The sequence below is a fragment of the Paramisgurnus dabryanus genome, chromosome 16 (genome assembly GCF_030506205.2).
Source record: "Paramisgurnus dabryanus chromosome 16, PD_genome_1.1, whole genome shotgun sequence".
In the NCBI taxonomy this organism is placed as follows: domain Eukaryota; kingdom Metazoa; phylum Chordata; class Actinopteri; order Cypriniformes; family Cobitidae; genus Paramisgurnus; species Paramisgurnus dabryanus.
In genome coordinates this window covers 8,201,627-8,221,589 of record NC_133352.1, presented here as the reverse complement: position 1 = coordinate 8,221,589, position 19,963 = coordinate 8,201,627, and the positions used below count along the sequence as shown (strand labels likewise).

The following is a 19,963-nucleotide window of genomic DNA, read 5'->3' as shown; positions in this document are numbered from 1 at the left end:
GAGTTTATTTTTCAGCTTGTATTTTCTAGACTTTAATAAAGAGTTGCATTAAATACACATGAACTATATGATAAATCACTACACATTAAAAAAGCAACACAATCAGTTTTGGTAAACACTGAATGTGCTGCCCCAAAACAGGAACATCATATGTTATTATTGGAAAGACTGTTCCTGTTACAGTACTTTTAAAACAAAATCAGCACAAAATGACACATAATTGTGTTGATGGTAAGGCTTGGAGGGGGGCCTTCATAACGCTAAATCCATGTGCACTAGTTCACCAATCACTACTGACAGCAATTGACAAAGTTATAAGGGAAGTTTGTCTTTATGCGGCACCGCAAGAACCGCAGATAAATGACATCAAAGTACAGCGAGAACGATTGATTGGCAGATTCTGTATAATTTCTCGAATCACTTTCACGGTACTTTGATGTCATCCACCTGTCGGTTCTTGCGGTGCCGCATGACTAACATTCAAATCTCTGCAGCTGACTGACTTTAAGTGACGCTGAAAGCGGCTATTACATTCTTTGTTTAGCGAAACCGTCATGCAAAGACAGTGCAGCACAATGATGCAGGTATTTTTAAATGATTGTATTGCATTGTAAAAATAAACTTGGCTTTCTCTGTGTATCAATGTCATTGTAGGAGAGATCAAACTTGAGCACTGCTGACTCTGTTTAAACTGTCTGTAGGCCTATATCTTGTAAGTCCCCTACATTTTATTTTAGTTTGATGCTCATTTACTGTAATAATGTCTAAGAAGTGCATATCTGTAGTTTTATATATATATATATATATATATATATGTGATATATGTGATATATATATATGTGATATATATGGTTTCAGCATAAACAACATAAACAAGCATATATATTTAGACAGTTTCAGCATTAACACCATAAACAAGTGGCTTTCGTGGTCATCATGTAACTTCCGGTAAACTCCAAGAAGAATAAATAACAACAAAGTCATTTTAAAGTATTTTATTTATATAACAAGCAAAATACCCAACAAGTAGATTACATAGCAACCCAAAACATTTGTCATTTTCGACGAGGTATTTCTTTAAGAGTTCAGTTTCAGCAACTAGTCACGTGTACATGTGTATGTTAAAGCTTTCTCTGAATTTTCAGCGCAATTGATGAAATAGGATCGCGCAACTTTTACGCTTTCAAAACGAAACTACGGAGAATACCCGCAGTGGTTTTATCAATGAAAGGCTAAAAATAGCGCTGTTCACCGTATGTTCACGCCAGAAGTCAAAAAAAGACGTAAAATTTGTGTTTAATACCTCAGATTAGATAAATGGGCAGAGAGAAGGCGGTCGCGTGTGGCTGTTCGAACACATTTAACCACATTCGCGTTCCGCAACTCCAAAGCGATCCGATCGAAAGTGGTTTCGACTACCTCTGGATGTGGTTGAAAGTGGTCGAAAGTGGACGCGTTCAAAACGTTTTGAACACCATTTACACCTGGCATTAACGTCGTCCATTTGTGATCCAATCGACGAAAACGCATGTTAATGCCAAGTGTAAACAGCCTTTTAGTGTGTAATGTTGCTATATTAGTATAAATAATGATGTCAGTAGAACAGTTTTTTGACTAAACTCCGCCCACATGAATACGTCAGGCGCCAGCTAAGCTAACAACAAGCTAAGCTGCTACATCAAAACCTGTTACGTATTTCTGAAGGAGGTGTTACGATGGTGATGAAGGATGAACCCAAACGCAGACAGGAGGTACTAACTGAAGACTTTTTACAGACAAAACAGAAAACAAAACCCACGAGGGGGCAAAACAATATAAACAGGATAACTTAGAACAGATGGATTGAACACTAAACAGGACTGGATAACAAACTACACTGAAACACAAAACTGGATACACTTAACAATAACCTAGACTAAACACTTGATATAGATAACACTAGACTTGACAGCAGACCACAGTACTCACAGGTATGGTAACACAGAAACAATGCACAAGCACAGGACAATGAATACAAGAGGATTAAATAGGGTAACAAATCAAGAGGGGAACAGGTGATATAAATCAAACAATAATGAGGAGGCTGACAAGGGAGCGGGGTAAAAGAGACAAGACACTGGGAACACGTGGTCCATTAAATCAATACTAAGACCACGTGAACCCACACAAAACATGGGTCTGTCATGATTCTGCCACAAGACTAGATTAAATAAAGGACAAGATGGCAGAACCATGACAGAATCCCCCCCTAAAGGAGCGGCTTCCAGACGCTCCCCAGGGGAACACTAGACACGGGACAAGACAGACTGACAGATAGACAGACACCAAGAAAACATGACAAATATACACAGGGGCAGACAAGATAAAATTACAAGAGGGTTAGGGTGACATAACAAAAACAACAAACAAGGGAGGGGGGGCGGAGGCAAAACAGTGTTCACAAAAGGAAGTCCAGGTAGGGTGGAGCTGGGTGGGCAAGGAGTCTTGGGTTCAGGGGTAGTGGAGGGCTTAGGACGAGGAGTCCGGGCAGGCTTGGTGGGGTGCATGGAGGCAACAGGCTTGGTGGGGGATGCAGACTTGGTAAGGGGTACAAACGGAGGCACGGCAGGGTTCCAGGGCGTGGTAGGGGTAGATGAGGGAGCAGAAGGGGACGAGCCAGGACTCACAGGGTAGGGGAGAGAGTTCAGGGAGGACATGGAGACTGTAACAGGGGAACAGGCAGACAAACTGGATGACAGTGCAGGGGAGAAAGCAACTGAAGAAGCCGGTGAGACAGGGGGCGCTGCGGCCGGCAGCGGAGACGAGACAGGGACCGTGACAGGGGGCGCTGCGTCCGGCAGCGCAGACGAGACAGGGACCGTGACAGTGACAGGGGGCGCTGCGTCCGGCAGCGCAGACGAGACAGGGACCGTGACAGTGACAGGGGGCGCTGCGTCCGGCAGCGCAGACGAGACAGGGACAGTGACAGTGACAGGGGGCGCTGCGTCCGGCAGCGCAGACGAGACCGGGACAGTGACAGTGACAGGGGGCGCTGCGTCCGGCAGCGCAGACGAGACCGGGACAGTGACAGTGACAGGGGGCGCTGCGTCCGGCAGCGCAGACAAGACGGGAACCGTGACAGGGGGCGCTGCGTCCGGCAGCGCAGACGAGACCGGGACAGTGACAGTGACAGGGGGCGCTGCGTCCGGCAGCGCAGACGAGACCGGGACAGTGACAGTGACAGGGGGCGCTGCGTCCGGCAGCGCAGACAAGACGGGAACCGTGACAGGGGGCTGCAGCGGGGGCTGCGCAGACGGCAGGGGCTGCAGCGGGGGCTGCGCAGTCGGCAGGGGCTGCAGCGGGGGCTGCGCAGTCGGCAGGGGCTGCAGCGGGGGCTGCGCAGTCGGCAGGGGCTGCAGCGGGGGCTGCGCAGTCGGCAGGGGCTGCAGCGGGGGCTGCGCAGACGGCAGGGGCTGCAGCGGGGGCTGCGCAGACGGCAGGGGCTGCAGCGGGGGCTGCGCAGACGGCAGGGGCTGCAGCGGGGGCTGCGCAGACGGCAGGGGCTGCAGCGGGGGCTGCGCAGACGGCAGGGGCTGCAGCGGGGGCTGCGCAGACGGCAGGGGCTGCAGCGGGGGCTGCGCAGACGGCAGGGGCTGCAGCGGGGGCTGCGCAGACGGCAGGGGCTGCAGCGGGGGCTGCGCAGACGGCAGGGGCTGCAGCGACTGTGAGGTCAACCCCCTTCTCCTCCTCTTCTTTCTCGGGCGTGGTGCAGATGCGGTGGCAGGTGAGGTGAGGACAGTGGTGGGAGCAGCAGGCTCCGAAGAGGACCCCTCGGACGGCGACTCCCACGAAACCCTCCTCTCACGCTTACCACGAAGGTCAGGGGGCTGGACAGAGCTGGCAGGAACTGGAGTGGTGATCGCTGGGTCCTCCAGCGCCAGGACTCCCACGGTGAGACCCTCCGGGATGGCAGACAAAGGGATGGGACCAGCGGTTCTGGCTGGCTCCCTCCTAGAATTGACCCCGGGTCCAAACAGGAGAGGATCGTACCAGGTGGGACCCGGTTCAAGTACCACAGAATAACTGCGTCCTCTCCTCGCACAGCGCCGGTACATCCAGTCTGCTGGGTTCTTAACGGGCTTGTGCATTCTGTTACGATGGTGATGAAGGATGAACCCAAACGCAGACAGGAGGTACTAACTGAAGACTTTTTACAGACAAAACAGAAAACAAAACCCACGAGGGGGCAAAACAATATAAACAGGATAACTTAGAACAGATGGATTGAACACTAAACAGGACTGGATAACAAACTACACTGAAACACAAAACTGGATACACTTAACAATAACCTAGACTAAACACTTGATATAGATAACACTAGACTTGACAGCAGACCACAGTACTCACAGGTATGGTAACACAGAAACAATGCACAAGCACAGGACAATGAATACAAGAGGATTAAATAGGGTAACAAATCAAGAGGGGAACAGGTGATATAAATCAAACAATAATGAGGAGGCTGACAAGGGAGCGGGGTAAAAGAGACAAGACACTGGGAACACGTGGTCCATTAAATCAATACTAAGACCACGTGAACCCACACAAAACATGGGTCTGTCATGATTCTGCCACAAGACTAGATTAAATAAAGGACAAGATGGCAGAACCATGACAGGAGGGACTTCACAGAACAAGAAAGTCATCAGCCCGTTTTTAGGAAAATAAAAGCAGCGTTATAGAGATGAGTAAATTGTGTGAAAAATACAGTGTTTTTAAACATGAAACATGAACACATGTCATATTGCGCACTATAATCAAAGCTTCAAAGAACGGGACCCTTAAGCAAGGATATGTATATTAGTGTGTATTATTTTTGTGGTGTTAAGAGTTTACTTTCCACATCAACAGCTACATTGTCCTAACATAGTATCTTTTTAAAGTAGGCCTTTCTTTTTGGACCACATAAGTACCACGGAATACATACATTGTACCACGATTTCACCATCTGATGTACCACAGTACCACAGTATATTTTGTCTATGTTGTGTGAAAAAACACATTTGGTTTCTAATTTTACTTTAAGTTCAGTTTTACACTATGCTTTTGTGTCAGTTTGGTTTATCACAGAAAAAAAAGGTGTTGTTTATCATTTGCTGTGCCTTCACACCCTGAACACGAGACTGTAAACAAGAGAGAGAAAGAGAGAGACCAACACTGATGTATTTCAAAGACCTCTATACAGAATATAAAATAAACTGAATGTTATCTTTAAACAAACATTTAACCAGCTGATTTAGCATTTTCATTAATGCCAGCATAACTTTCAAGCATATTCATGAGAATGCTGTGTGGTATCAAAGACGACACTGGGGTCAAGTAACACCGGTAAATAGATACAGTACAACCATGAATGTGTCTGAAGGAATAACTGAGTAGCCTAATTTTACTCAACTGCTTACAGACTTTGTTTCTTTAAATAAATTTTTACTTCACAATCACATGATTCAAGTGTTTATTGTAATGAAAGCAGTGATGAGGTTTGGGATTTTCAGTTAGACTTCCTCTTTCCTTGAATACTGCTGCTTACTGCTGTTTCCATTGCTTTCACTGATGTAACATTTGCTTCTTTATAATGTATGATATGTGATGTGGTGTCATCTGTTAAAAGTTGCTAAATCTTTGGTTGCTTTAAGTTTCCCCGTGTCTTGTTAGTTTTGATATCAGGCACGTGCACAGATAGGGCTCAACCTGTGCAGATCACATGCCCTTTTTGTCCTTACACTCCGAAGTGCCCTTTTTTTGGAGGTGTTTTATAATTTTTTTAAATATACAAATTAATGCTATTGTTAAACATTTACGTCTGTCTGTGTGTTTTACAAATATTTTTATCAAATAAAATTATTAAAAAACTAAATATTTTTGGATCCGCTCAAACTGTCTGTCAAACATCTTAACTCCGCCCCCTGAGTGCAGCGAGCTGAAGTTCCACAGCAGTCAGAGGCAGCTGAACGTCTTGCAACGGTAAATAAGTATCTTGTTGTTTGAGTACAATGCTGTCTCATTACGAAAGAAACACTAGTATGTATATAACGGCCCATGTTTTATAAATTTGAGCAGAGCCGAATTATCCATAGACGGGATTGGTCGAGTGGGCAATCATGGGGCACTAAGGGCTCCAAACTGCGACCAAATTGAGTTTTTGACAAAGCGCGAGCAGTTTTTAAACAAGTGTTCACCCATGTGAAGTGCACCCGTGACAACAATACGGAATGCACGGTCGGGTTTTTACCGCTTTTTTTGCATGACGCATCTCAATCGTTAAACTAAAGTCAACACATCTCACGCGAGAAGACGCGTCCGCGCGGGTAAATGTCTAGCCTACATTAACACCAAAAACATATCAGATTAGAAAGGTCTTAGACATCAGATGCCCAGTTGGGAAAACTGGATAGAGACGAAAAACGTGTAAAGGATACAAGTATGTACATTATATTGCCCTGTCACTCATTACAGTATGCAATCTGGATATAATTTATTGTATATGCATGTATCTTATGCATTGAATTAGTCAAGGAAGTTGTATGATTGTTGTATGATTATTTGGTTCATAACTTTTTATTCTGAAATCAACTGCATAGAGTTAAGTCTACTTAGTATTTAGTATATTTTTTAGTAATGCAGTTATTTGCACCTTCAAAAGACCAAGGTTCCTGGACCATCAGCACAGTTTTTGCCAGGTAGGCAGATACATGTTGAATATGCTAATGGTATGGCTATAGTATAGTATAATCTCCTATTTTGATCTTTAATCTCCTATTTCCCCTCTTCTCAATCACATCTGTAATGACACGTAAGGAGTGGAAACAACTGCAGGGGAATAATAGAACAATGTTTATTAAAAATAAACACAGAGAGAGTATTGAGAGTCAATGCGGAAGTAACAGTCCGGTGTTGTTGTTGTTGGCAATGGTGGCGAAGACTACGGTGGAAGTTGATGTTTGAGTGCGACGTTGGTGGAGTGGTGAGCAGTGGTGAAATCCAGGCTGAACACGGGAACATCCACACGAAGACGACACACACACATGACAAACATGTTAACCAAATAATAAAAATTAGCTTATAAAACCAAACAGAATACCTTTTTTTTCTTCAAACATATTTTAATGTAACTTTATGTAAGCAGAGGAAAAAATTAAAATTAATATATTCTACAATTAAATAAGAGCGAGTTCACAAGAGCACTTCACAAACACATGACTACAAATAGGCCTAATACAGACAAACACCCAGGATGTAAATTGTTAAAGCCAACTTAAAAGGGCAGATATCGTTTGCACTGTATAATGCCAAGCTATCATAAAATGTCATTTTTCATTCATTAATGGTGATTTTTTTTTAATCATTAATAGCGAATAAATATAAAGCTATTAAGATGATTATTAAGTGATATTTATTTGGAGGGGGTGCCCTTTTTCAGTTTCAGCACATGCCCCTCAAAAGGTCTGTGCACGGCCCTGTGTGGCATACATAAACTTTGGTCTTACATACTGCACTTACAAACATTTAAAAGTCAAGCATTAGATTAAATATTTGACATTTTCTGCAAACAAATTTTAAACTAACTTTTTTAAAGCAGTTGGTTTTAAGTTATATTCAATATTCATTTTAATATATATCTTAAGAAATAATTTGAGAAGAAACCTTGAAGCATCAACCACACACAAGACAATACAAACAAGAACCTGACAAGAACTGAGGTCAAACACCATAAATTCCCCAATTAAATCTCAAACTGAATCACAAGAAACAAGGCAAAAAACCCCACTAAGGAACAATAAGACAAACAAAATTAAACTCAATGAATAAAGTGATTCTAGTTCATCATATTAACTAATGACGTCAGCACATCTATTATTGTATCATCCATATATTATTATCATTATTATTTACAGTAACAACCACATATTTTGTTTTAAGTGATTTGCTGAAATGCATTTACATTGCATATTTAAAGTGACTCATTTTTCCCCTCATGTGACACAGATCGGATCTGACCCACGAACGTGTAAGCAGGAAAAAGCGCATAGATTCTGATATTCTCTGATAAGTTTAAGGCCTCATTCATATGTCTTCTTAGCAGTGCAATAGAGGATTATGTCTCTGCTTAGAGAAGTAATGTTGAAGTTTTATGTCTTGTTACAGAAATAAATCTCTTTAATCTTGTATAATCATTTTGTCTGTGATCATTACATATCACAACGTTTTACTTCCTCTGTGGTTTAAGATGCTCTGGGTCAATATGTCTACCTTGAATTATGTACCAAGTGTTTATTGTATATGCTGATATCAGATATAAGTCGCATTTAAAAGACCTTGTACACACTGTCAGTCCAAATCCGATTTTGGTGCATATCCGATTGAAATCCATTCACATTTAGAACGTGCGAACGGCCAAAAAACACATGAAAACCATTTTTTTTTAATTGTTTTTAAATCGCATTTCTGGAAATCCATTTCAGTCTGACCGCATTTCGGTTATGTCATGCTGTCGCGTCATGTAAAACATAAATACTTCGATTGTTGTGCCAGTGCGACATCATTGCTATAGAAACAGTGGAGATAATCCGGAAAACAGCAGACCGTTACAGGACGCACAGATCGGATCTAAACCGTTATACACAATGGACAGTGAGTTTGTCAAATCAGAGATGCACCAAAATCCGATTTGGACTGACAGTGTGATTTAATCGGGTCGACAAATTAGATGCAAGCAACAAATCGGAATTGGGCATCAAAGTTTGCAGTGTAAATCCAGCCCAAATGGCCCTTGCCGTCATATTTAGTTTTTCAATTTATTAGTTAGTTATTTCTATATAATATAAAAACACATGAAAACCATTTTTTTACAAATCCTTTTCAAATCGCATTTCTGGAAATCCATTTCAGTCTGACCGCATTTCGGTTTTGTCATGCTGTCGTGTCATGTAAAACATAAATACTTAGATTGTTGTGCCAGTGCGACATCATTGCTATAGAAACAGTGGAGATAATCCGGAAAACAGCAGACCGTTACAGGACGCACAGATCGGATCTAAACCGTTATACACAATGGACAGTGAGTTTGTCAAATCAGAGATGCACCAAAATCCGATTTGGACTGACAGTGTGATTTAATCGGGTCGACAAATTAGATGCAAGCAACAAATCGGAATTGGGCATCAAAGTTTGCAGTGTAAATCCAGCCCAAATGGCCCTTGCCGTCATATTTAGTTTTTCAATTTATTAGTTAGTTATTTCTATATAATATAAAAACACATGAAAACCATTTTTTTACAAATCCTTTTCAAATCGCATTTCTGGAAATCCATTTCAGTCTGACCGCATTTTGGTTATGTCATGCTGTCGCGTCATGTAAAACATAAATACTTAGATTGTTGTGCCAGTGCGACATCATTGCTATAGAAACAGTGGAGATAATCCGGAAAACAGCAGACCGTTACAGGACGCACAAGTGCTTACAGTAAGGTAAAGTTTCTTTTCTTGAAACAAACACAGAAAAGTGAACGGTTGTGGTTAGTATGCGAGTGCAGACAGTTTCCTCTTTCATCTGCGCTGCTCTAGATCATGAGCGCACGTGTTTCCTGTTGTGTACTGTAGACACTCTCATTATATATTGTACTAAAACAGATTAGATTACAATTATCTAATGCATTTAAGATACTTAAACCTCTGTCAATATGAGTGACTATGACTATTTTATTTAAATTAAGGACAATTTTGTGAGATTTACACAGGAAACCGAATTAATTGCCATGTAAGACACTTGACAGACAACATTAACAGTAAAGAGAAAAAAACTAATTTAACAAAAAAGTGCAAAAAATTTAATGCACAAATAAAACAACAATAATATCTTTACAAGTACTTTATAAAAAATAGACATTTTATAATACAGCACATCTTCATAAATGAACTACTTGCATTTTGCTATTTATATTAAATGAGTATTCATTACATACAGTAGATACTTGGTCATACAAAACATTTTCTGAGTAACCTTAAGTAGAAATTCATCTATACAAACTTCATTTCTGAATAAAAGAGTCTCAACATTATTTCCACATACTGGCTTTTTGTAAAAGTTTATATTATAGTTGATAAACGGCAGCTCTCTTGGTCCTTTGTGTGGCACATGATCACTCCTGTCCATTCACGTGTGTCCAATTACATCTCTGTTAGTCAGATAAGATTGAGACAGCTCGGGTCAGGGGAGTGAAGTATCATTTACATCTTTAAAGTGTTTATAACATGAACAGGATGATGGGAGTGTGATGTGTTAAACCACTGCTCTTACACGTACCACAGCAAACGTATATAAACATTACGACTGATATGTGTCTCAAATGACATCATTATAAGATATCATCAGATTAGACTGCCTACACTGGTGTGGTGTCCACATGATTTATTGCACATAAAACAATAAGAGTTTTTTTGATAAAAAGTGCTGCTGTGTATATTGTAAGGGTGATGGATAAAGTTTTTCCAAACCCTTAATCACAGACTAATAACTAACTACATAAAAACTAATACTAATGACTAACTATCTATTTTGCTTTTGAGGCAGAAAAACAAGCTCTACATGCAGAGTCTCTGTATTTTTCTGGCTAGACAAGCAGAGAGATCCATTAAGCATTTTAATCATCAAGCCACAAAATGCTGGTCACATGTTTTCATACCTGAAAGCTCTCTGTCAAGTTTTTCAATGAAACTCTGTAAGTCGCTGGTGTCTGCAGGCATGGCTACAGAGAGAGAGAGAGAGAGAGAGAGAGAGAGAGAGAGAGAGAGAGTAGATGTTAAGACAGAGGAATGCTCCAGACTATGTATAAATGCATCTACTGTATGTGTGGTGTGGTGGTATTTCCTCTGGAACATTCCACACAGAAAGAAATCTGACGCCAAAATATGAAAAAAATCAACAATAAATTAACCCATTTACTCCTAAAACGCCTAAAACCTTTGTTATTCTAGGATAAATACTCAGAAAAAATACTAAGAATTGTCAACATCTACTAAAAACGTAATATCTAAGCCCCTGTAGCACTTTAGAAACATGAAATAAAAGTAATCGGCGGTAGATAATAATGTTAATGTTTCTTCATGCAGCATCAGGTGCAAATGGGTTAATTTTCTTCTAGAAAAGATAGTAGTTTATATTTTCATTGTGAATGTATGAATTAAATCCAAGTGTAATTGCAATCCCAAAATACCTGACATCAAAACCATTGCTATTAATTGTGATTAATACTGTTTCTGTGTCATTCACTACAATAAGCAATCAACTTTGCACGACCCACCTGATCCCACCCACAGTTTGAAAACCCCTGCCCTACCCTCCACAAAAAGCCTGTTGTTAATTTGTCTCGATGACATTTAAAAGACACTGTCACACATTCGGATTGATGAAATTGGGTTTTTTAAGACTGTAGGCCTGGAAACAGATACTAAAACAAATATGAAAACATTCAATACCACATCATACATTCAACAGCTTAATAAACTAAACCCATAGGGGCGGTTTCCCGGACATGGTTTAGATTAGTCCAGCACTAGGCCTTAGTTGAATTAAGACATTTGAAAAGTTTTTACAAACCATCCTTACAAAAAACATTACTTGTGTGCATCTTGAGACAATTATGTTAGTGCAAGGTTTTTAAAAATGTAAAATTAAGATCAAACATGCATCTTAGTCTGGGACTAGGATAAGCCATGTCCAGGAAACCGCCCCACAAAGATTAAATCCATAAAACCTCTCTGTTTATTAAAGATAATGATTTTGTGTGTTATTACCGTTTGGTGCTGTGGTCATGTCAGCGATGTTTAACTCTTCTTCACTAGCATTTAAACTGTTTCCCATTGACGTCTCACTACCTGTAAAAGACATGGAGAAAGAATGGGTGCATGCCTCATGTGAATGCACAAAACTATGGCGTGATTCAAATCTATAAAGGAGGATAATGAATTGAAAATGAACAAAATTGTTAGCATACTTTAGTGAAGCCTGAAAGAAAATCTCCTGGGAAAGATTTATAAAGACAATAATCTTTTGTTTTTAATGGTTATTATTGTAATTAGCTTTATATTATGCCCCACAGATCCCCAGATTATTTAGTAACATATTAAAATAAGATTGTATTTGTTAACATGGGGTTAGTAAAACTAATAGTGAACAATATAGCATCTTTTAATCTTAATGTTAGTTTATGACAAAACAATTGTACATCTTAGATCAACTTTTATTTTTATAAATGTATTAGTAAGTGGTTAAAAATGCAGTAAATGGTTATATTTATTGCTAGTTTATGTCATCTATTAACATCAACAAATACAACCTCGTAGTGTCACTAATGGTGTCCAACACAAAGTGTTTTATTTAGATCAGTGGTCTCCAACAGGTTGACCGCATGGAGTCTGTGAGTTGCCTGCCAAAGCACACTCTACTATTAGCCTCAATTTTAATATTTATTAATTACATATTTTTACATTTTGTGTATGTAAACATTTTAAACAATGATAAAATATATCAAATGTAAAATACTTGCTCACAAAAAGGTTGGAGACCCCTGATTTAGATGAACTTGTACTGCAAATAATATTAAACTGAAGTGACATTATTGTGGTAAAATATGAAATGATATACAATATTAAGAGCTTTAAGATGCAATACTACTTATCTTATATGCAGATGTGATCAAAAGTATTTTGAATATTAATATTTCATAACTAATAGATATAGTGTGCACAGCATTTACCGTAATCTGAATCATCTCCATCATTCAGTCCCGTGCGTCTCTTTACATCTCTGTGCACGTGCTCATGAGGAGCACTCAACTCCTTCACAACATCATTAAACTCCTGCAGTAAATCTCCCAGCTCCATATCCAGCTCTAAAACAAGTCACATTTACCAAAACAATCAATCTTTAGTGAACACAGTGAAATTGACTAAAGTCATAAGAGTTTATGTCTTATTACCTGAACAATCTGCTGTTGCCATCCTGCACGCTTCTCTGAAAACTCTCATATGATGCTCACATTAATGAAATGCGTTCTTGTATTTCATTGACCCCACCCACCACACAGTGCGTCGCCAATCAGGTTACAGTTTGGTTTCTGTGGTAACTAACGGAACGCAAATTCCCCCTCCTGCGCATGACGTCAAATGCGGAACGAGAAATCTGTAATTTTCCGACTCAATCTGTTATGTTAGACCGCATTTATTGCCGTATTATATTATTTACTTTAAAACTTGATCTTTAATCAACATTTATTTTGTTTTTATTTCCTTGAATATTTTTGCCCTACCATTACCACCATAGCTGCTTTTTTTGGCACAATATGGTATTTTATTATGTGACTATTTGTTGAATTAGTTCAATTTTGCTGGACGTCTTCTTTAATGTTTACATCTTGGTATATCAGTATTTATTTTAGATTTTTAAAACTCTTTGTTTTCATTGCCAGTTTCTAATAGACATATTACATATATGTAGCTCTACTATATTTGTGTTTCAGTATAGTTATTTAGTTAATTCTGCTATTACATTACAGAAATTGACTAACATAATGTAATAACAATGATTATGAACTTGAGACAAAATGTTGCTCATGGTCTGCAGTTCCGCAAACAACCTCATGATGGCGACACTGAAACACGTCAACACAATAAAATACATTAACGATATATTTAATGTATTAATAAACCTATATGTAGGTTTAAATTTATTTTTGTGATTTTTTATTAATGATTATAGAGTTGTTATGTAATGTTTTAATATGTTGTAATGATTATAATGAATATTAAGTAGTAATGTTCATACACAGTAACGTAAAAGGTGTGTCTAAAAAATACTTAACCGCAATCTCAATATCAACAAGCACAAACTGAGAAAGTATCCAGTTAAACCAGTATTTTGTTCCTTTTAAGCAGCAGTTGTGTAATCTCATGAGTTAATCTCATGCAGTTTACCTGTACCACAGGTAAATGAAGCTCCGCCCCCACACATATCTTGCGCGCACGCTTTCTCTCCCCCTTTCTCTCTCTCAGACACACACACCTCAGCATGGTCATGAAGAATGGACAGTTTAACATCAGCACATTATGAACTTTACCGCTATACTACAGGTCAGTGTTTATACATCATCTCTCTTTTACACATTACAGAAATTAATACAGTTACACGTGATAAACAGATGTATTGTAGTCAGTATTCAGAATTTATAAAGACAAACTTAATCTACATTACAAATCATGCAGCAGCTTGTAGCAGCTCTGGTTTGAAATGATATTACATAATATCTCATGGTTAAACTTTTACTTTAAAAAAGCTTTTTGATCTCTCTCTCTCTCTCTCTCTCTCTCTCTCCCTCATAGTGGGTGCCTCTTTTGGCATTATTTGGGAAAATCCAAGGCCAAGCATTACGTTTCACCACCCAGGAGGAGCAAGAAGTGGGCATCAAGATCGGAAGTCTAAGCACATACTACTCACCTCCATACCAGCTCCTCGGTGAGAAGTACATCAGGGTGGATGAGAGCACAGGAGACCTGTACACTACAGAGCGCTTGGACAGAGAGGCTTTGTGCCCTTCACAGATCGACAACGACTGTGATATTTCATACAATGCACTCGTGACTCCTAATCTTGAACTAGTACAGTTAGTTGTCACGGTGAAGGATATTAATGACAATGCTCCTTACTTTGTAAACAGCGAGATTCATTTGAGCATACCTGAAGACGCATTGATCGGGAGCGGTTTCCCTCTGGACGATCAAGCGCAGGATGAGGATGCTGGTCACAATGCAATGATACGTTACCACTTAGAAGCCTCTGATGGATTTTTTGGCATTAAACAAAATGGGGATCAACTCGAGTTGACGGTAGAAAAGGAACTAGACCGTGAAACTCTAGAAAATCACTTCTTGATTCTTGTTGCAGTCGACGGAGGTTCACGTAGCGCTACTGCTAATCTCACTGTAACTCTAACTGATGTAAATGACAATTGTCCAGAGTTTGACTCTAGTAGCCCTTACAATGCCACTGTGCCAGGAATAGGAACTAAGGGCTCACCGGTGGCACAGCTTAAGGCCACAGACAAAGACCTGGGGCGAAATGCTCAGATCACGTTTTCGTTTAGCCCTCAGATTTCAGACAGGGCCAAAACACTCTTTCACATAGATGGACACACGGGTCTGATCAGCTTAGCTGTTGATGTACAGGTCGACACTTCTGAAGAGCACACGTTGAAAGTTGTGGCCAATAGCCCTCTTTGCACCTCTGCTCAAACTCAGGTAACCGTATACATTCGGCCACTGGCACACCTAGAGCCGACCATAAGGATCAAGTTTGCCAGAAAGCATGAAAACCGAGCGATCGTATTACCGGAGAACGAACCCTCCGATGTCTTGGCAATTTTGGAGCTGGAAGAGTCCACTGCTGGTAGCAGCTCTCTGTCCTTAGCAGCAGATAGCTTGGCATTTTCTTTAAAGCGGACACAAGAAGGCAAATATTTACTTTCAACCTCAAAGCCTCTAGATTATGAGACCTGTAGCAAATACAATGTCACGGTGGTTATCTCTGATGCTCAAGGCAAACGGCTGCGTGAAGGTGAAGTGATCAAAGTGGAGATTGAAGATGTAAATGATAACGCACCAGTGTTTGAACAAGAACACTATGAAACAAAAATCACAGAGAACAACAAACCCTGGGAATTTCTGTTGAAGGTCACAGCTACCGACGCAGACAGCCAGGAGTTTGGTACAGTAAGGTACGAGCTGTTAGACTCAGGTCCTTTCAGGATCAATGAAGAGTCTGGTGTCATACTCGTGTCAGAGTCTTTGGATAGAGAGCAGAAGGACACGTACAAACTGACTGTATGGGCCAGAGACGGTGGTGTTCCTCCTCAGGAGGGGTTTGCGGTGGTGACCGTAATTGTACTGGATCAAAACGACAATCCTCCTGTCTTTCCCACTCCACACTTCTCTTTCTTCGTGTCTGAGAGTATTCCACAACTCGCCAAAGTCGGGGACGTCCCAGTGAGCGACGCTGATAAAGGAGACAACGGGCGAGTAGTCGATGTGCGTATCTTAAATGAAAACGTCCCTTTTGCTATAGACGTCGCTCAAGGAACGCTTCGTAGCACGGGTGAAGTTGACCGCGAGAAGCAAGGCCGCTACGAGCTCATGGTCGTAGCTGTTGATGGTGGCACTCCGCCGCTTTCCACAACGGTCAAAATGACGGTTTTTGTGGAGGACGTCAATGATAATAAACCTCAGGTCATCCTTCCAAGCAGCAACCTCTCGTGTCTGACCGTACCTCCAACCACCAGAGCGGGAAGCATCGTCACAAAGATCTACGCCATCGACGAGGACTCGGGAATAAACTCGGACATAACTTACCAAATTGTTCCAAGGCAACCATCTCTTCACAGCCCCTTCCAGATCGACCCACGCTCCGGGAACATCAGCCTGGTGCAGAGCCTGCGAGGCGAGGACTACGGCATGCACCACCTCTTCATAGTCGTTCGTGATGGTGGAGAGCCAGACCCGCTGCAGACCACCGTATGGGTCAACCTGCTGGTCAACGAGACTTTGGAAAATTGTCTTGTGAAGGACGTTCCACAGACGCCGACGCCGCAAACTCCGGCACCGCGCCTGTACGCAGACCTCAGATGTGAATCAAACGCCCGGCCTATGTTTCTGTGTGCTCTGGGTCTGTTGCTTCTCTCAGTCTGTGTTCTTCTGACGGCTGTAATGGTGTTTGTGAAGCACAGATGCGAGAGAAGCAAGGTGAACAAAGAGAGTATGTGGGAAACTAAAGACTTGCATGAACTAAACCAATTAAACCATATGGAATAATGATCAAGACACAAAATAGGGTTTGCATGAATAGTCATTTGATGGTCAGTAGTGATGTTACTAACTAGTAACTTCTTTTTTTCAGTTATATGAAAGTAGTGCAGGTGATGCTTCCACCAACAACATGTGAAAGACCATGGGTCTTTATTAGGGGGTCCGGTGACCCGTGGGGGTCTGTGGTGGTATTACAGGTGGTCCTCAAATTATTGTTTATATTCAAAACATTTAACTTTAGTAAACAACAATTAATAGGCTAATATAAAAAATAGCATTCCCACAATTTGCCAAAAAATTATTATTTTCATATATTTGTAATGTAATGATGCTAACAAAGTCAATTCAGTCCCTGCTTCTCCTCTCTATCCATTAAAGGCGGGGTGCATGATTTTTGAGAAACACTTCTAGTCAGGCCGACTACTAAAACACACTTGCAGCCAATCAGCAGTAAGGGCCGTGTCTACTAAGTACCGACATCATTGCCTGGGTTGCATATGTGTGGGGCGGGACTATCAAAAGAAGGTCCAGATTCTATTAGGGTAGGGGTGTGTTTGTTTAGGTGATTTCAAATATCAACATTGGCTTTCAGAGATCATGCATCCCGCCTTTAAGGGGTCCTTGGCCTATAAAAGGTTAAAGACCTCAACCAAAAGACCAAAAGACTATCATGTCACTGTATAGTGCGCATTTCTTTCTTGATGTAAAATAGTTTGATCATGTAAATTCAGATCATTTGTGTACATTTTACATTTTGTGTATTTAGTTTTATTATAAATATTTAGCATTTAAATAGTCTTATATATTAAATTCAGTATCAGGTACTGAAAACCCCACATTACTCAACCACTTCTAACTCGGTTTGGTTAGCACTAATATCTCTATATAGTCGCTATATCACCAGTGAGCTGTATTAGTTAGTATTACTGGTAGTTGTTAGTTTTAAGTACTGTAACTTACAGGCTGAAATGCCTGCAGTTCTTTTCTTGTGTGTTTCTCATAGTTTATAATATAATAAAATTCACAAAGACCAAAGCACTTAAAAATGACTGAAGGAACATGATCTGTTTATCTTCAGCGGCCATTGTGTAGATTACAAAAGTGCAGTCATGCAGAAACAAAAATGTTCCTGTACAGATTTCCTTTTTCCATTGAATTATTGTTAATCATGCTTGGTCAAAACAAGTCTAGTGTGTTAATGATAAACCACACAAGTTTAATCATTTAAATAAAGATCAGTTAAATGAAAAAGTGTATCTCTTCCATACAAATCTGAATGCTAATGTAAAAGGGCATGTACTTTACTGTATAGTGTATAAGGCCAAACGCTTAAAAAGCCACTGATAACTAAATGAGTGCCCTCAAGTTTCAGCAGTATGAGGGTTAGATTTTTCACCTCAAGCAAGATTATTAAAACCTTAAGAAATTGTGGTTGGTTTACAGATGGGAGATCTCAGGCAATCTCATGTTACCAGGTCTTCTGTCATCTGATAGTCTCCTATTCATCACATGTAACGTAGGTGGATCAGAGACTTAATATACAGCAGCGTCTGGCTCTTTGAACTATTAAAGCAACACCAAAGAGTTTTTTTACCTTAAAATAACGTTTCCAAAACGTTCATCCACTCTAAACAGGGTTAACGGCACTTTCACATTCGCTTTGCAGCCCTCTATCGGCCAAAACCGCACTAAAGAAGTTTCCAAACGTCGGGTAGTGGTCCTGTAGTTCGAGTGAATACTACAAAAACTTGCTTTACGGCAGACCTACAATCCAATCAGAGCCAGCTATGCCTCAGTATTTATGACAGTGGGTAATGGACAATTACGCTTCTAACCTGTAGGGGGAGCAAAGAGCCAAAACTCTTTGGTGTTGCTTTAAAGGAAGAAGGAAATTATAAGTTGCTCTTGTTTTTATGCAGGTTATCTGGAGAAGAATGTGGATATACTGTATGAGAAATCTCACCATTATGCAAATAATTGGAGATGCACAAATATATCGGCCAGTTATCAGTATTTGTCAATAAAAGCCATTTTTCTTATAAAAACAGTCATACTCTCAATCAAAAGAGAATGAGAAAATGCAATGAATAACAGCGCTGTGTATAAGAAACATCACTAGTTCAATATTAATGGTCATTATGTGAATGAATAACATTCAGAAAATGTAATCTTCAGAATTTAGTTAATGCAAGTTCATATATAACCACCAAACTATCAGTATCATATTACTCTGAATAAATCGGAATCGGTGGAAAAATTTAATATTGGTGCATCTCTAAAAAAACATTTTACATTTTATTTCTTTATTCATAAACTACTTTGTAAATGAAAAATAAAACTACCGGTATCCAAAACATGTTTGAGCAGCATTGCATATTTTCAATGGTGTATAGGACTGAAATACTTTTTCGAAAGAATCCTGAAAATATTTAACTCTATCTTGTCAAATATGTAAACATTGCCACAAATCTGATTTAAGTCCCCACGCAAGTGAAAAACTCAGACACCCCACTGATTTGTTTTCATGCTCCAGCTCTACATTATTCCCTTCTCACAGAGATAAATATAATGTGCTTTGTAGTAGAATAGGAATACAATTACAGTATTAAAAGGAAACAAAAAAACAGATCAGTTAATGATGTTTTTTCATGTATTTCCCTTTTTTTCAGTTAAAGGAAGTGCATTTCACAGCGTAAGAGCCGTGAAAGAGAAATCTCTATCACATAAAGATTTTAATCTACATGCAACTGCTCAAGAGTGACAGATTTGTGGTGAGAGAAAGTGTCGACTGAAAGACTTTATTCAATTATTTGGTATTATATATATATATATATATATATATATATATATATATATATATATATATATATATATATATATATATATATATATATAACAACATATTAACAGATAAAACTGTAATCAACTTTGTTTCCTGTGAGCTTTTTGTTTTTCTATTTTCTATTAAAATATAATTATTAATATAAAATAAAAGTAAAACCTACTTTTCCTGTTGTGTTAAAATGTCATGCTACACTCCTAAAATGTATGAGCTATTTTAATCTGTAGG

General features: G+C 39.7%; 2 protein-coding genes across 2 annotated transcripts; one reads left to right on the top strand and one right to left on the bottom strand.

Annotated features, from left to right (window-relative positions):
• Positions 1-9,721: 9,721 nt before the first annotated feature.
• LOC141280901 (uncharacterized) lies at positions 9,722-13,107 on the bottom strand. Its single transcript, XM_073812194.1, has 5 exons — positions 13,020-13,107; positions 12,798-12,932; positions 11,836-11,916; positions 10,725-10,787; positions 9,722-10,217 (listed from the first exon to the last, which is right to left on the bottom strand). The coding sequence occupies exons 1-5, from the start codon at positions 13,066-13,068 to the stop codon at positions 10,210-10,212; spliced, it is 336 nt and encodes a 111-aa protein (XP_073668295.1). The 5' UTR covers positions 13,069-13,107; the 3' UTR covers positions 9,722-10,209.
• Positions 13,108-14,076: 969 nt separating this feature from the next.
• Positions 14,077-19,739, top strand: pcdh20l (protocadherin 20-like). Its single transcript, XM_065249241.2, has 2 exons — positions 14,077-14,169; positions 14,419-19,739. The coding sequence occupies exons 1-2, from the start codon at positions 14,146-14,148 to the stop codon at positions 16,897-16,899; spliced, it is 2,505 nt and encodes an 834-aa protein (XP_065105313.2). The 5' UTR covers positions 14,077-14,145; the 3' UTR covers positions 16,900-19,739.
• Positions 19,740-19,963: the final 224 nt, after the last annotated feature.

Bases quoted from the DNA above. Each gene is read 5' to 3' on its own strand.
- LOC141280901 (XM_073812194.1), bottom strand. From the start codon at position 13,068: ATGAGAGTTTTCAGAGAAGCGTGCAGGATGGCAACAGCAGATTGTTCA. The intron at 12,933-13,019 runs GTAATAAGACAT...GACTTGTTTTAG, and splicing joins GGCAACAGCAGATTGTTCAG to AGCTGGATATGGAGCTGGGA. The intron at 10,788-11,835 runs GTAATAACACAC...CTCTCTCTGTAG, and splicing joins CATGACCACAGCACCAAACG to CCATGCCTGCAGACACCAGC.
- pcdh20l (XM_065249241.2), top strand. From the start codon at position 14,146: ATGAACTTTACCGCTATACTACAG. The intron at 14,170-14,418 runs GTCAGTGTTTAT...TCTCCCTCATAG, and splicing joins ACTTTACCGCTATACTACAG to TGGGTGCCTCTTTTGGCATT.